Source organism: Cucurbita pepo, chromosome LG01 (assembly GCF_002806865.2).
Source record: "Cucurbita pepo subsp. pepo cultivar mu-cu-16 chromosome LG01, ASM280686v2, whole genome shotgun sequence".
Taxonomy (NCBI): Eukaryota; Viridiplantae; Streptophyta; class Magnoliopsida; order Cucurbitales; family Cucurbitaceae; genus Cucurbita; species Cucurbita pepo.
This window is the reverse complement of record NC_036638.1, coordinates 10,604,534-10,622,097: the sequence shown is the minus strand read 5'-3', so window position 1 is coordinate 10,622,097 and position 17,564 is coordinate 10,604,534. Positions and strand designations below refer to the sequence as shown.

The window sequence follows — 17,564 nt, the reverse complement described above, 5'->3', positions numbered from 1 at the left end:
AGGAGGTGGTACGACCTCATGTCACGAAAAAGAATTTTACTGCGAAGAAAGTAAAAGAGACTTTGATAGAGAAGACACGAAGAATCGATGACTCAAGAATTGATTTTCAATAGTTCCTGGCATGCAAAAGACTTCTCAATGTTGAGATCACCTGGAAGTGCGTCGAGAGACCTAAAGTCAACCTCATTATACATCGTTGAGTTCGTGAAGAGTCGGTTAACAGAGACGTCAACCAATTGAGTGGGAGAGGATGTCACAGTCATGCTTGTCCAAGACAAATTGCTTGTGTCGTGTCTCAGATGTCTTGGTCATGCTTGTCTAAGACGTATTATTCATAGCCGCATGTCCGTTCCATTATTTGCATTTATGTGTAGTTAGGTATTTACTATTCCTATAGTGACAATATGGAGGTGTATGATCGTTCACCAAAACCATGTCGGGTCAATATGGAGGTGTATAATCGTTCACCAAAATTACGTCTACACCTACAAGGGCTAAAATGCCCGAAAATGCATTATAGGAGATCTGACTAGTTGTCAATTTTTACTACCGGAGTTACATGCTATCAAAGTTTTCGTAATTACTTATTCGTTTTTAGTCTATAACATTACTTTCTTTCAAATTATTTTCAACGTATTTTCTCACTCACGTCTTCTAAAATACTTCTCTCAGACATGACTTTAGACTCGATCATATGTCAAGACTATCTACAAAATGTGACTTTCACACGATTGACTTGTTTTCAGGGTTAGAGCAAATGTCGCATAATTCTTGTCCGCTACCGCTGCCACAAGAGCGCAATTGTGATACTATTGACCTATCCTAACATAAAGTCTATTACTTAAATGTAGAAATCTATCTATCCTGACTTCATTTTCACAACCTCCTCATATGACACTGTTATCTCAGCCATGAAGAAAATCAACTCTTCATCCGTATAGCAAAAACATTGTAAACCGATTTAATTTTATTGAGAATTAAAACAAAATTATTAATACGAGAGTAAGAGCTCTACATTTTTAGAAACCGCAGCTTGCAAGCCTCATTAATGTATTCCAACAACACATAAATTCTTCCACGTTATGACTCAAGCACAAGACCAAGGTATCTCCGATTGAAAAAAATTCCAACCAATTGGAGGTCAGTTTCAAAATTCTATGGAAGAGAAAGTAAAAGCCATCGGTGACCTTTTCGCAGTTTTAGAAAATCTTTTACCAATAATATATTTGAGTACCGATAGATTATAATATAATATATTATTCAAATCATATTTAAATGTTATAAGAATATCTAAATATATATTCTACGAATTTGAATTTCGTTCAAATTTCAAATACATATTGATGTATCTCATATACATTTATTATTTTAATATTTAATGTAAATACAATAAAAAAATTTATTTTAATATATCTAATTTAATTAAATTAAACATTTTAGCGTTGCTATGAGTCAATAAAGGGATCTTATGGATCTATAGATTATAAAATTAATTAATTAATTTTTATTCATTAAATATAGTTTACTTAGTTATAGACTTAGAATTATACTCTTATGCACGGTAGGATAAGTTATATCCATTGATATAATCATTACAAAGAATTAAACCATTCACGAGTTGTTCGTAATTACACCTAAGTTAAAAGTTCGTTTTACTCCTATAATTACATCTTTCACCTTAAGTGTCACTGATTCTCTACTTAACAATTTTTTTTATGATCAAATTATAAGTCAAGTACCTCTCGAGCCAATGAAAGGGTGCAGCCCCATTGTTCAAGTCTTGAAATCGACACTTTAGAGAACAACTCATCTACTTTCCATATATGGAAAGAAGTGAATTCCATCTCGAGATATTATGTTCCCAGCTTTTATTCCACCCATGCAAATCAAAGGATAAGCGTTTATAGGTATTAAGATCGAGTCACATTTGGTTGATGCTTAATCCGCAACTCCCTATTTCTTATTAAAAAAATGTGTGCTTGGGAGAGTGTGTTTAAGGAGAAATATAAAGATATTCTTTAACCAATGAAGAGGTGTGGGAGTAAAGATTGCTTCAAACCACTTTTCGAGACAAAGAATCCTTCGGAGCACAAAAAAACATTCATGTTCCTCAAAACCTTTTCTTATATCAGTGAGTGAGTGTCTAGATCACTCGAGTGTACCATAATTGTTTTCACGAGACAATTGCATGATCCTACTACATAGTGATCACTAAGTTCAATAAAAAAAAAATGTTTACCTTTGACACCAAACACAAAAGAGTAGACGCACCAACCTCTAACTTGAATAAACAGAGTATCTTTTGTCCCACAACTGTTCCTATTCAAACTAAACAATTTTTTTTTTTTTTTTTTTTTTTTTTTTGTCCTCCTCGTCGTCTTTGTCTTTGTCATGNCCACAACTGTTCCTATTCAAACTAAACAATTTTTTTTTTTTTTTTTTTTTTTTTTTTGTCCTCCTCGTCGTCTTTGTCTTTGTCATGGCTTATTAATGGACAATGAATGAACAAGAAAAAAGCAAATCAAACAACCAGAGAAATGATAACACGTTTTAGTTCACGTGAACCTTAAAAAAATTTAATAAAATATGTCATGAGATTGTCGAGTTTTTAAACCTTTTATATATACCTAGATTTTTTGCTTTAATTTACATTAGGAATCCAAGAATCAACAAAAACTTAATTTTCAATTCGAGTTCTAAGTAGGTGGATTATTGCGAAAGGTAAAAACAAGAATGATATTTAATGGTAAGCCTCTTAATTATAAGACTACATTGCATTGAATATTATTACATATCTACCTAATCGTAAACAAAAACATCAAACATCATTTCAATTTTATACGATGATATTAAATTGTGAAATATCTTTGAAACATATGAGACGACTAGGGTGAACATAGTTCTTTTATCGAGTATTATTAACTTTAAATCTCTAAATTTCATCCCAAAGGAAAGAAAGAATAAAATCATTTTAAAAAATAGAAAATAAAAACAAGCTGCACATTCCGTTGTACCAATTTGTAAGGTATAAGCGGAACTTTGAACCTTTGGCCGAGTCACTTCGTCCCCTCATATCTTAATATTATACAATCCATTTATAAAAATAAAAAAAAATAAAAAAAAAACCATCTGACTTAGTACAATACGAACCTAATGCAATCATGTTTACTACTCTTGGTTTAAGTAGTTTCTTCATTGATAAACCAACTAAAAATGCACAAATTTTCCCACCAAAACATTTTCCCATATCGAACTGCTCAGAAAGATTACACACTACATGATACTTTGTTCACTAACATATGTACAGACACATTGGCTTGTCTCTATAGAACATTGATAAAACCAATCCAAATAGAAAATAGTACATAGAATTGAACCAATAAATCATTGGGAAAACAAAATAGAAATTGTTCAATTCGACTTTCGTTTAGTTTGACCGACTGCTTGGCTCCAGTTTGTCTATCACTAGTTCTCTTGCTACATCAAAATTGGGGTTATTGATAATGGTGATTACATTACTAAGTAAATAAGAGATGTCGAGAAATAATAGCTGCAGTTTAGGAAGAATAGTTTAGGTTTGATCCGAGCCCAGGCACAAGCCATCAGCGGTTTGTTCCAAACATTCTCAAGCATAAGCCTCCACCAAGTGTGAAAGAGTTCGGTGACTTTGCCTGGGAATAGTAATTTTGAACTTTCTGTTAATTTTGAACCTCGACACCCTTTTGAACATGGGTAATGGAGCTGCAGAAGATGCATATGCAATGAGAGTTGTGCATTTATCTGTCATAGTGCTTCTACAATAGCCAGAGGGGAAGATGAGAAATACCTACTAAAAAAGCTAACCTTCTGAAACAGCTCGTGAACAAGGAAGCATGTAATCTAAACAAGGATCAATGAGATGATTAGGAAACTTAGAGGCCACTTTATAAAAGCATGAACAGTATGAACAATTTTGATGATTAGAAAGCATATTAACGCTATGTCTCCTACAAAACCCAAAGTTCTCTTTTCAACCACTCGAGCATTCATTCTTTTTGCCTATGTTACACCTCAGCTCAAGTATAAAGTTACTCGAGTTTACTCCATGTGAACCGATCAGGAAAAATTCAACCACAACAGCTTTATTGTTAAACGATAGCTCCAATAGCTGAGACCAATTGGATAAAATTGAAGTCACAACTCTGCTTCTTTCCTTAAGATTTAATCTACTTCCCCTTAAATCTTACATCAAGGAGTTCGAATCCTTAGATTCCACTTTTATCTTCCCCGACTAGGAATGCCATCCATTTCCATCCCCACCTCCTACTCTCCCTTCTCTCTCACACACATTTTCTCCTTAGCTAGGCAACAAAGAAGAGATAATCCATGACATTCCCTAATAAAGAGAACTCTCTATTGGTATTGTTTGCAAATGACAGAATATTAGAAGAGTAAGGATTCATTAAGCCAAAGCCAGAACATTATGAAATTTGTAAGAATGACATTACAAAGCATCATCCCTCCCCTAGACAAACCAAAATCCTTCATCTATCAACACCTCTTTCTTTTCAAAATTACCCCCCCGATGGTAGAGGTTCAAAATTCACGCACTTTATGAGCCATGTTATCTTATGTTGCTCAGGTTGATATTGCTCACCATGAATTTGTTTGATTTACTTTGAAGCCTGAAAAGGTCTCAAAATTGTTTCAAAGTTTACGAGGCAAAAGATTATTTAAGTTATTGTCTTTCATTTGAGTTTTACAAATTCTTGAGAGTTCTTCAAGTACGGTTTTCTCTATTTGTTGTTGGTTCCAAAGGTAGATGGTGCTCAAGTTGCAATTTCTGATCCATTGTTGTGGGAGGAAGAGTTTTTGCTGTCGGCAGTTTGTTTTGACTAATGAGGGAGCTCGAAAGAAAGCTGCTGCTGGTGGTTTGGGAGTTTGAAACTTACAGTTGTTGACATCATAGTGTGCTTTCCTAGTTTTTGTTTCTTGTTTAGTTTTTCTATTTGATCAAGAGTTAGTATAGTTTGTTTTGGTCAGTGTTGTAAGATGATCCGATAGCCTTAGTTGTCATTTCTTCTGTGAAAAATTTTCCATATTTCTCTGTGATTTTTCATTTCATCGATGAAAAATTATTTCTTGTAAGAATCCCATCTTTGCCAACAAAAAAGCCTTTAAAACCGTCATAGACATACCTTTGTCCATGTATCCGCTTAGAACTTCTCCAACTAGCAAAAATAGAAATGGAGCTCATGGTTCACCTTGATGAAGCCTTTTAGAAGCATAAATCCACCATTAAGGAATATGGACCATTTATTACCTTACAATACAAAGTTCTTACTTTTACAAAATCCAGGATCCTATACAAAGTACCAAAATCATATATTACNTTTTTTTTTTTTTTTTTTTTTTTTTTTTTTTTTTTTTTTTTGTGGGTATGTCACTTTGGACAACACATCATTGCCAATCAATACACCTCGAGGAGGCAGGAAGGGGGAAGGCATTATCAGTCTCAATAATTTGTAAATGAGTGGATGACAACACACTATCATTAAGAATATTGCACTGAGAACGTCACTTATTACTTGATACTACAATCAAGTACACGTACGGTTTCATCTAGGAGGTGTCACAAAATTTTTCCCCTTTTAGGTAATGACAGATAACTGACCGTGCTACTAGAGTCTATCGAGCAAGAGGTAATTCAATCTCTAGCCAAACTCTAAACATGCATTTCCTAACTTCTAAAAAAAAAAAAAAAAAATATATAGATTTCAATGAACAAGATAATTTCAATGTCCAACCAAACTTTGAACAAGATGCAAATGCAACAATGAAATGAGAAGACCACGAATTAAAATAAAACAACAAAAACAAAGACCAGGAATATAAAGATAAACTTTCATAACATCACAAAATACAACATATAATTCAGCGCCAACCTAATTTTGCAATTCAATTTTTAACGGGAATGAGGAATATAAATTAAAGCAATTTATCAATATGTCCAAACCTGACAAAAGCTTAGACATTAAAGGAAAACAAGTGGAGACAAGACATACCTCAAGTTTCGTTTTCTTCACCAGTAATCACGGCAAGAGCATAATCCATCTTTAAAATGGTGAAATCTCTTAGCATCACGGATGATGAGTTCTCGACCCACAATTTTTGAAATTATCTTTAGTGCACTATGGCAATCACCACAAACTCGAAGGTTCTTAATTACTCTTATGGGTGAGCGGGCTGAGCTGCTGATTAGACCATATGCAACAGCAAGTCTCTCACTATGACCAAGTAGAGCATCATTTTTGCCTTCCTGATCTATATCATGGAGTACAAATCGAGTCTCTGGAATATAACCAGCCTCCTTCATTTGTTCCCTCAAACCCCTAAGCAAGGTATAGATCCTGTCATTCTCAGGGTGAGAAGTATCTCCAGCTCGATATTCATGTACTCGGCTCCTGACTTCTAAAAGATTCCGGTTGGCTAATTTTTTCTTCTCTCTCTCTTTTGCAAGGTCTGAAGCTTTTATAGGCAAATGGCCAGCTTTTGATTGCTCATTTAAGCGAGAGGGATCAAGCTGCTCGACAAGCTCAAAACAACGATCACCAAGCTCCATCAACCCATGAGCTCTAGAGATATTCATCATTGCTTCCCAAATATCTACCCCTGGCTCAAATGGCATCTTTTCAATGAACTCCAATGCTTCATCTACATAACCTACACTACCAAGCATGTCTATTATACTAACATAATGTTGCATAGAAGGAATGATGCCATAATTCTTTGTCATTGATTCAAAGTGTAACATCCCCTCATCAACATCTCCCAAGACACTACATGCCGAGAAAACTCCAATGAACATTTTTCCATCAATTCTCAACCCAGTTTTTTTGAACTCGTAGAAAAGGTCAATAGCATCTTCCCCTAGGCCATTCTTAGCAAGCCACGTAATCATAGTATCCCAAGATGTTAGGTTGCGGCTGGGCATTTTATTGAATATCATATAGGCATCATCCATGGAACCACATTTAGAGTACATCTCCAGAATTTTGTTATAGGTGCTAACTTTGAGAGGGGTTTGAGATTTTATTACGTAATTACAAACCACTTTGGCTTCTTCTAGGGACCTTGCTTCCCCACATGCATTCATCAAATTTAAATACCGGGATAAATCAACAGGAATGTTTTGTTTCTCTAACATTTCCAGAATTTGCACAGCCTCCTTCAATTTTCCTTCCCTGCAGAATTCATCAAGCTCCTCAAGGGTACCACCATATGGGTTATCCTTAGTCACGCCAATTTCCTCATCAGCATTGGTGTTTTTTAATACTTGAGTACCAATCGTGCGACTCTGAATAGTATCTGGGTTTGGCTGATATAGTTCAACACTGCCACCTTGTTGATATTGCCCCTGTGGATGTGGCTGAGACATAGAGTTTTGCTCATATTGTCTTGAGATGGGAATATGGTTGTTTAGTCCTGGCATAGAATTGTGGTAATTTAGGCTGTTGCCATGTACAAATTGTCTGGATTCAATCTGCGTGCCCCATGAATTCTGTCCAGAAACCTCATAATTGTTCTGCTGCAGTTCTCCATTGTTAAACCCATTGTATGCAGTTAAATTTTCTCTACGCTCAAGTAGAATATTCTGATTAGGCCAAGAAGAGATTTGGAAACTAGCACTTTGGGCATGATGCTGATAGTACCCAGGGCTTTGGCTGTCACTGCTAAATCCACTATGGCTCTGGTAACTCTGCAAAGAGTTATCTGCATGATATCCATTATCGTTCTGATATTCCTCTCTTTCAGAAGCAATGCTTAAATTTCTAACTTGATTTAGGACTTTGTTTGATACTGAGGAGCTACATGAAGATCGTATGTTGCATAGTGCTATTAAGGAGCGTCTAGCAAGAATTGCAGCTCTCTTCTTACACATTAATGGTTCAACTGTTAAAGAGAACAAAGGATAACATAAGAGAAACTGTGGAGAAAATCCAAAAAGAGAATATAGCTTGATCAAACGCTATACAAACATATGCAAGGCCATAGACAACCTAAACGTGGAAAAGGAAAGTAAGTAAATAAATAAATAAAGTATTAGGGCAGAGATGGTAGCACAATTCTAACTTTCAACTAACTGAACAAAAAAATGTAAACAAACAGATCACAAATATCAATATCNAAAAAAAAAAAAAAAAAAAAAAAAAAAGCAGCAAACAAGAATACCACTTCACGAATTGAGAACTACAAAATTATGGGTAATATATCAAATTTCTAAAACCAAGAAGTCCAAGTTAGGAATATTTTTTAAAAAAAACAAGCATTTAGCTTAGAGAGAATGGTTTGATCCAGTGAAGATTAAATAGAGCTTTACAACCTGAAACTCACCAAAATGGACTTAGAGCCTGGCTGAAAAGTGTTTGAAAGACTCCAAAACTGCAAACAGATACTTCCTAAAGGTTAGAGAACAATCTAACATACTCTACCAGAGATGGAAAGGGCTTCAACAAAATTTTGCTATCCAAATCTAACAAAAAAAACGACCTGGATTGTTGCTGGAAGGTGTTCGAATGGGTTTGAACTTGCAAATTGAACTTCACACAGGCTATGGGTAATCCAAATCGGGTTATTCGGGTGTGGTCCGATTGCGCATAGGGGTAAGCGTCACTGGTGTCGCCGATCGCTGGAAAGCTGGAGCAGTCTCCGGAAAAGAAGAGGAAAAGCTCGCCCGCTGCTGTTCGTGGGTAACACCGCGCTACCGCCGTTTGAACAATGAGTCGTCGCCTGTGAGACGTGGGCCTGGTCACTGTCGAACGACGCTGATTAGGGTTTAGCTTTTCCTTTTTTCTTTCGCTTTTTTTCTCTTTTATTTATTTTTTTTTCTTTTCTCCTTTTCTATATCAAAAGAGCTAAATTATAGAAACATATATATATATATATACATAAATATAATATTTAAAAGTTTATCATGACTAATATACTATTGAAAACCATTAGTATCTCGTTTTAAAATTATCTTTGGACGTTAAAATTTTTTTAATATCTTTAATTTTTTTAAAAAAAAATTAAAAAAATGTCTTTCTCATCCGGATGATAGGATAATATGGACATAATAACTTAAATATGTGTTTTGTAGGTGTGATGTTGATTTTTTTACGTATGCAGTGTCTTAATGATACCTCTCAACCTACCTCATTTCATCTTCATATTTTTTATAGTTCTTTAGTTCTCGCATAAATAATAGTTCATTTTCATCATATTTCTTCTATATAAAAAAAAAAATTATACGTGGACAACGCTCATTTATGAGAGTAATTCAGCTCTAAACCTTAGTTTATTGTTTGAAAATTATATATTTATTGTTGTAAATTAGGTTAAAAAGAACAAATATCTGTATTGTATTTTTTAAGATTTGATTTGAAGTTAATAAGGTGTATGGACGTATTTTTTATGATTGTAGAAAGGGCCCTATTGCAATTGGGTTTATGAAAAGAAGATTGAAATTACAATTCTTGACATTGAGATAAATTGGAGAAAATTATAGGTCTACTTTATTTGAAAAATTCTCTCTTTTATTCTAGACATTAAAGATGGTGATAATCACCCACCAAGTTCCAAACAAGTTTTAGCTATTTAAAAAGACGGATAATACTAAAAGAATGTAACGATTTCTTGTGGAATAACATCTATGTTGAGGATTATTGGGAGTGAGTCTCACATTGGTTAATTGAGTGGAAGATCGTGAGTTTATAAGCGGGGAATACTGTCTCCATTGGTATGAAGTCTTTTAGGAAGCTCAAAGCAAAGCCACGAGAGCTTATGCTCAAAGTGAACAATATCATACGATTGTGGTGATCCGTGATTCATAACAATCTAACCCTAGTTTTTTTTTTCTTCGCTTTTTACTTCTAATTCAATAATATTTTTAGTCTACAACCGTTATTATTCTTAAGTCAACTTTCGTACTTTTTTATTAAGAAGTTTTTGTACCTTTTTCGATAACTTTATTGTATAGTTATTTTCTAACCTAAAAAAAAAAAAACAAAACAAAACAAAGAAGTCACCTTCCCCGATTATTTTACTTTGGTTACTCAAGTTTTACTTTCCAGAAAGACCGCGAGGTTTTTCCAAAAATTAAACTGTCTTACTTTCTGGTCTTGTACCATTGTTTTTCTGTATTCATCGCGAGGTTTCTATTGGAGTTAGCTCACTTGAGTTTAGCTCACTTGAGTTCCCCTCTTCAACTACAATAACGACAACGAGCATAGGTTCGTCATGGCTAAGATCCCTTCTCACTATAGTATTGAACACAACTCTTTATGGGAAACACTCGCACTCATTATTAAGAACAATTGAAAAGAGATTACAAGACTCCCATTTGTTTAGCCATGGCTTCTTGGCTGGCTAACAAATTTTCAAACTTTACGAGTGATGGTTGAGTGGGTCATCCTTGTACAAAAATAAGAAAACTTCTATATTCTGGTCACAATCCATGGATGATGATCCTCTTCATTCGAGCTTCTCTAATGGCAGACTTCGGGTCTAGTTCAGTAATCTCTCGGTAAATCGGCTTGACTTTGCAGAAGTACTAAGCAACCGCCATGTCACACTGTGAAAATTGATAACAACTCGTTCTCCATAAGTTGTACCCTCGTATCGTTCTTCTTTGAGAACAACATCATGAACGTGTCTCATGCTTCTTTTAGTGTCTTGTCATCCAAATGTGCTCTAACATTTCTTTTTCGATTATGGTTTTCAAGGCAAACATTGCTTTGACTGCTTTGATTCTCCATTTGCACACGACACAGTTAGGATGTGATGTCCCACATTGGTTGGGGAGGAAACAAAACATAATTTATAAGGGTGTGGAAACCTTCCCCTAGCATACGCGTTTTAAAGCCTTGAGGGGAAGCCCGAAAGAGAAAGCCCAAAGATGACAATATTTGCTAGCGGTGGATCTGGGCCATTACAAATGGTATCAGAGCCCAGTTATAGGATTCTGCATACTGCTTACATCGTAAGCTAAAGAGTCGCCCATGACTGAATGGCAAACCCTCGTCACTTCCAAGTAAGCTTGGCCATAAAATGGAGGAATATGTATTGTTGGATATTTTGATTGGCTATCATGGGTGATTTTATGCACGCTTGTAAGTTAAAAGTAGCGGATAATGCATGTTGCATAATATGTGAACATGTTAGTGACGAATATTGATATTTTGATTGACTATCATGTGTGGTTTTATATACGCGTAATTCATAAAGTAGTGGATAATACACATTGCATAATACCCGGCTGAAAAAAGAAATTTTATGAGGTAATTAATTGTTGATTAGGACCAAAAACAAGGAAAAATGATGTCTGACCAAGTAAAAAATTGGGGGGGTAAACGTGCTCGAAGCGGGCCGGCAAGGGTACAGGAGAACCTATCTGTAGAGACCTCACTTCAAGAACAGTCAATAAATGCGAACCCAAATTCGGGAATAGGAGTTCCCACATTTGATCTACCGAGAGTAAACCTCGATACTCCGGAAGTACCTAACATGACCTCAATGATAGGACTGATGCAATCCATGGCACATATAAATGAGCAATTGACACAACTGATGCCGACCTTAGTGCAAAGTTCCAGGCAGACGACCCATCACAACCGGGGGGACGCCGACGCAACAGAAGAAAGCAAGTATTTTTCAGCTTTCAAACATTGGACCCCGAAGTATTCAAGGGAAAATTCAAGGACCCTGTCGTAGCTGAATTATGGTTGTCGGCTATTGATGAAATTTTTCGACGCATGAAGTGTCCAGAGGAGCATAGACTGAGTTGTGTGACTTACCTATTACGCGAAGATGCTAAATTGTGGTGGCAAACAGCCTTCCGGGCAATTGCTGCGGACAAAGACGATATCACCTGGACGCAGTTTAGAGCAGCGTTCCTCCGAAAATACTTCAAACCAGTGGTGTAATATAAGAAGCAACGTGAATTCCTAAGCATAGAGCAAGGAAACAGGTCAGTAGAGAAGTATGAACGAGAGTTCACCCGCCTGTCCTATTTCGCCCCAATAATTGTCTCAACAGAAGAGCTAAAAGTAGAATGTTTTGTTATGGGCTTGAGGCCCGATGATCGAAGGGTGGTGTCAGCTCACCTTCCACCTGATTATGCAACAACACTCCGACTTGCCGAGACGCTCGACGATAGGGAGTATCCGACAGAAGACAGTCAAACCCACTTAAACACGATGGTTGACCAGAAGAGAAAAAGAGAACAGACGTCACCTACCTCCTCAAAGGTACCTCGGCACCAGGCCAAGACAAATTTAAACCAAGAGGGTGTTGAAATAAACTTAAAATGACAAATGCAGTTAATTTGTCAGGTTAGGAAAGTTAATTTGAAAAAGCGAGATTAAAGAAAACACCCATAGATTTTTTTTAGGGAATGATGGTAGGGGGTTATGAGAGTTTCCCTCACCCTATTATTAGGATTAGAAAAGGTATAAATACCTAATCTTTTTCCTCTAAGGCGAGAGCAAAAGAATAGAGAGCAAAGAAATAGAGAGCAATAGAAAAGGTCTTTCATAAAATTAGTGTTATTTGTCCCCTTGTCTCTCCTCTCTCGACATCTCCTTCACAAGTACGCGAGTAGTACTTTCACAAAGCAGTATCGGAGCGTTCGATCGTTAGTGTGTGTGAGATTACTTCACAAATTAGTGAGTTTTATTTTAACAAATTGGTATCAGAGCTGATAGCGAATGTGATGGATCAAATGCCGCTACCGTGATTAACGAAGACGAACTACAAGCTCTTCTCGATTCTCAAGACGCATGGGAGGTGGTCGAAGAAGGTTTCTCTCTTGCTTGCTTATATAAGTCTCTTTAAAAAATTCTCTTCCCAATAGGTCTTCCATCCTCCGAGTACCTAGCCACCAGACCATCATTATGATCGGCATCTAGCGTCGAATCTGCAGTACGTGGTGTTGCGAACTCCACTGGTTCAGGGGGTGCAGCTGCTAGCGGTGGTAACGGTAACGGCGAGGTGGGAACGCGCGTCTTTCATGTATGCGACACAGCCAAACACTCGGAGATGACATACATCCCGACCGTCATCAGTAATGACCTTGCTGTCCCTCGGGTTCGTCCTCCTCGGAGTGAGCCACATTGCTCTCGCCAATGTTGTCACAGAGCTTTAGGCGTGCAAGCCATTCCCCCTCCTCAATGAAGAGTAGAGGACCCTCTCGCGCGTCTTTCATGTATGCGACGCAGCCAAACACTCGGACCTGTGTGTTGTTAGGTCGACGCTCTAGCCACTTGAGCTATTCAACTTGATTTTTGATGAGATTGGCTCCTCTGCAATGATATACCAGTGATAGCTTCAATCGGGCTCTGATACCACTTGTCATTTTTGACAATCGACGAGGTTAATCGACAAGTGAAATCCATTTCGGTGAGAGGAAATCGTTTGACGCGAAGTTGTTGGAAGAAAATAAAAATGTGAAAAATAAGAGAGAGAGAGAATTTCAATTTTGACTTTTTCTTAAAATGAGGTGATGATATCTTTTCAACACATTCACCTATTTAAATAATTAACTATCCTAAAAAGGGCAGGAGAGTGGCCAACTAAATCTATGCCATTTAAAAAATGGTCCGAAAGTGGCCAACTAAATCTATGCCATTTAAAAAATGGTTCGAGAGTGGTCAACTAAATCTGTGTCATTTCATTGAGAATGGCCACCTACAAAATTGAACTCAATCTGTGCCATTTCATTGAGAATGGCCCCCTACAAAATTGGTAATCCATTCGACGTGTTTGTCAAACGGTCAAAGAAAGATATTTAATTAACTAATTGAAATGTGTAAATCTAAATAAGGAAACCTCAGGCTTTTATCTAACAATCTCTTCCGAAAACCTGTGGTATATCTACCTTATTTTGTTTGAACTCCGATTTGAGCCCTATGGCTCGATGTCCCTCGCGACATGTCCTCCAGACTCCACATCTTGTTCGGCCACCTCTTCTTCGAGCTGGCGCGCCGCCAGTCTCGGTGGTTCACCTCTTCCCAGTAGGTCTTCCATCCTCCGGTACCTAGCTACCAGACCATCATCGTGATTGGCATCTAGCGTCGAATCTGCAGTCCGTGGTGATCGGCACATTCTGGACCGAATTATTCGTCTTCTTGGGAACGACTTTAAACATATCTTCGAGCTACCATCCTCAAACCGATGGACAGACGAAACAGTTCAACTACTTTTTCGAAGAATACTTACGTCACTTCGTCGACGCTCGCCAGAAGAACTGGATACAATTGCTAGATGTTGCCCAGTTCTGTTTCAATTGTCAAACGAGCTCGTCTACGGGGAAGAGTCCCTTCGAAATTGTAAGTGGACCACAACCAGCCTTACCACATATTATTGATCATCCTTATGCAGGAAAAAACCCTGCAGCTCAAAACTTCACAAGAGAATGGAAGCAGACAACAGATATAGCCCGGGCATATTTAGAGAAAGCTTCCAAGCAAATGAAGAAGTGGGCGGACAAGAAGCGTCGCCCCCTCCAATTCCTAGCAGGAGATCAAGTCCTCATCAAGTTGAGACCAGAACAGATCAGATTTCGCAACCGAAAGGACCAACGACTAATTCAAAAATATGAAGGCCCGGTTGAAGTCCTTAAAAAGATCGGGGTCACCTCCTACAGAGTTGCACTACCCACATGGATGAAAATCCACCTAGTAATTCATGTGAGCAACTTGAAGCCTTATCACCCTGACCCGGACGACGACCAACGAAATGTAATCACAAGACTGAGCATCGATCTGAAATAAAGAGATAGCAAAGAAATAGAGGAGATGCTAGCCGACAGGGTTAGGAAGATAGGAAGACTTGTACGGACGATTCGTGAATTCCTTGTCAAATGGAAGAATCTCCCTACAGAGAAAACCAACTGGGAACGCGCCGAAGATCTGAACTCCGCCACCACCCACATCGCCAGGTTCGAAAGTAGTCGGTTGACAGGGACGTCAACCAATTAGGTGGGGGAGGATGTCACGGTCATGCTCGTCCAAGGCGTGTTGCCCATGGCCGCATGCCCATGACAAGCCCAACCCTTTATGTCTTTTCATATTCTAGTGTTTTACTTTTAGATTTCTAGGAAGTATGACGTTTCAGAAATATCATGTCTAGGCTTGTCAGACATGAAATGCCTCAGAATGTACTATAGGGGGATACGATTAGTTGTCAACTTCTCCCTACCCAAGGTTATATACTGTAAGCCGTTGTTATTTCTCTCTTGCTTGCTTATATAACGTCTCTTTCAAAAATCTCTCTTTCGAAAATCTCTCTCTGCCCTCGTTTTCTAAAACCATCTCTTAAAACCGAGGCCAGAGGCTCGAGCATACGTCGCTTGGCCGTAGGCGACGCAAGAACGAATTGGCTTAGCTCACTTGTCGTTGGAAAGTGAGTGCCGCACAATCGTAAGTCCGCTGCCATTAAAAGTGCAATTGTGACACTCAGCAAGCATGCGAGAACCTCAATTCAAAATAAGGCTGAATTTTGGGCTAAACAACCTCTCGAGTTGATCCATACAGATATATGTGGACCAATTACCCTCGAGTCTTTCAGCGGAAAGAGGTATTTCATTTCCTTTATCGATGATTACTCATGGAAAACTTGGGCTTACTTTCTGAAAGAAAAATCCGAGGCATTCCAGGTGTTCAAAAGGTTCAAAGTGATGGTGGAGTAGGGAACTGGTAGACACCTCAAAGTTGTACGATCTGATAGAGGTGGCGAGTATACGTCGACAGCTTTCATGGAGTATTGTGAGGAGCAAGGCATAAGGTGATTTCTAACATCACCGTACACCCCTCAACAAAATGGTGTGGCTGAGAGAAAGAACCGGACCATTCTCGACATGGTTCGATCAATGCTCAAGAGCAAAAAGATGCCAAAGGAATTTTGAGCAGAAGCCGTGTAATGCACCATCTACGTACAAAATCGATGGCCACATGTGAAGTTAGATGATCAAACACCGCAAGAGGCTTGGAGCGGACAAAAGCCTACAATCTCTCATCTCAAAGTGTTCGGTAGTGTGGCTTATGCTCATTTACCGGATCAACAAAGAACGAAGCTCGAAGACAAAAGAAAAAGATATATTTTTATTGGATATGATGAGAAGACAAAAGGATACAAGCTACTTGACCCGATAAGCAAGATGGTGATAGTGAGTCGCATTGTGCGAGTAAATGAAGCAAGCGAATGGGACTAGAACAATTCGACAAAAGTCAATATCGAAGTAGGAGAATCATCAGTCGTTGCACCAACAAGTGCACCAACAGACTAAAAAAATTTCGATGATGAAGATGAACCACGACAACCCATAATGCGAAGTTTGCGAGACTTGTATGATTCAACAAATGAGGTACATCTTGTTGAGAAATAAGCTTAAATGTGGGAGAGAGAGAGAGAGAGAAAAAAAAGTAATTATGAATTTTTGTTATTTTTAATTCAGTCACAAGGTCATAATCATTTCCGGAAAGCAGAGCAAATGAGTGAGAAAATTACTGAAAGGAGAGCAAATGGGTGAGAAAATTATGGGTAGTTAAGGCCAATTTTGGCCTTAGGAAAGCTTATAAAAGAGCTTCACTTATCGATGTAATAGCACAAAAGAAGAAGAGGAAGAAGAAGAGAAGGAGGAAACATAGGAGACAGAGAAAAGAACCAGCACAGTGTCACAACCTTACTATGAAGAGAGTAGGTTGTGACCCTCATGCCATGACAAGCAAAGGGGCGTCCCTCAAGAGACGCCCATCCGGCCATATGCGGGCCAACGTAGAAGAATGCCATGATGCGATCGAGGAGGACGATGCATCATCCAACACACCACCACGCAAAGTGGGTATTGAAGACATGTTGAGACACAAGCATAACAGAGACATCAGCATAGACATGAAGGACAAGATAGGCTTGTTGAAGGGCCGGGTAGGGCCCCGGGCCTTAACCTCAAAAGTCGAGGTTCCGGAAGGAATTTGGTCATGCGGTTCGGGAGTTAAGTCCGTCCATATGAAATATGAATGCTCGCCAAGTTTGGTGTCGATCGGACATTGGACGGACAATGCACGACACCGTATGACACCTCACGAAAATCATGTCTACTCCTGGTAGAATGAAAATGGCTCAAAATGTACTATAGGGGGTACCATGGTGTTAGCTCTCCACCACCCCTGGGCCCTGTGGCCTAAGTGAGCTACCCTGTGGCACATACGTGTGTCACAGTGTGGGCGAGCGTGCCGAGACGAGTGTCTCGGGCGACTTCCTTTGAAATGGGTTTTTGAAGGACAGTACCGGACGGCACGGGTGTGCCGGTATTGCGCCCTAGCCCGCGTGTTGGAGGTTGCTACATACACCCGCTATCCGGTACGGTATCCGTAAATGACTCGGCATGGGCACGGGAGGGCCTATGCCTCGATAGAACCCGGATGGATGGATGTTCGGGAAGTCCCGATGAGATGAACGACACGCGGGCCCATTCTCGATGGCACGACTGAACGAGTTATGATGGCCGACGACATCCCGAGACTCGGGATGGCGTCAAGACATAT

General features: G+C 38.5%; 1 protein-coding gene across 8 annotated transcripts; it reads right to left on the bottom strand.

Annotated features, from left to right (window-relative positions):
• Positions 1-3,226: 3,226 nt before the first annotated feature.
• Positions 3,227-8,838, bottom strand: LOC111792970 (pentatricopeptide repeat-containing protein At4g32450, mitochondrial). 8 transcript variants are annotated; one of them, XR_002814864.1, is made up of 5 exons: positions 8,530-8,838; positions 8,363-8,421; positions 6,045-7,932; positions 3,827-3,879; positions 3,227-3,741 (listed from the first exon to the last, which is right to left on the bottom strand). XR_002814864.1 is itself a non-coding variant. In XM_023674613.1 (4 exons), exon 3 carries the CDS (start codon positions 7,919-7,921, stop codon positions 6,062-6,064), a length of 1,860 nt encoding a protein of 619 aa, XP_023530381.1. In that variant the 5' UTR covers positions 7,922-7,932; positions 8,374-8,421; positions 8,530-8,838; the 3' UTR covers positions 3,227-3,879; positions 6,045-6,061. The 8 variants fall into 8 exon arrangements, 6 of the variants coding, with proteins under 6 accessions (XP_023530381.1, XP_023530402.1, XP_023530394.1 ...); XR_002814863.1 differs by having other exon boundaries at positions 8,374-8,421; XM_023674613.1 differs by having other exon boundaries at positions 3,227-3,879; positions 8,374-8,421.
• Between the last annotated feature and the right edge of the window lie 8,726 nt (positions 8,839-17,564).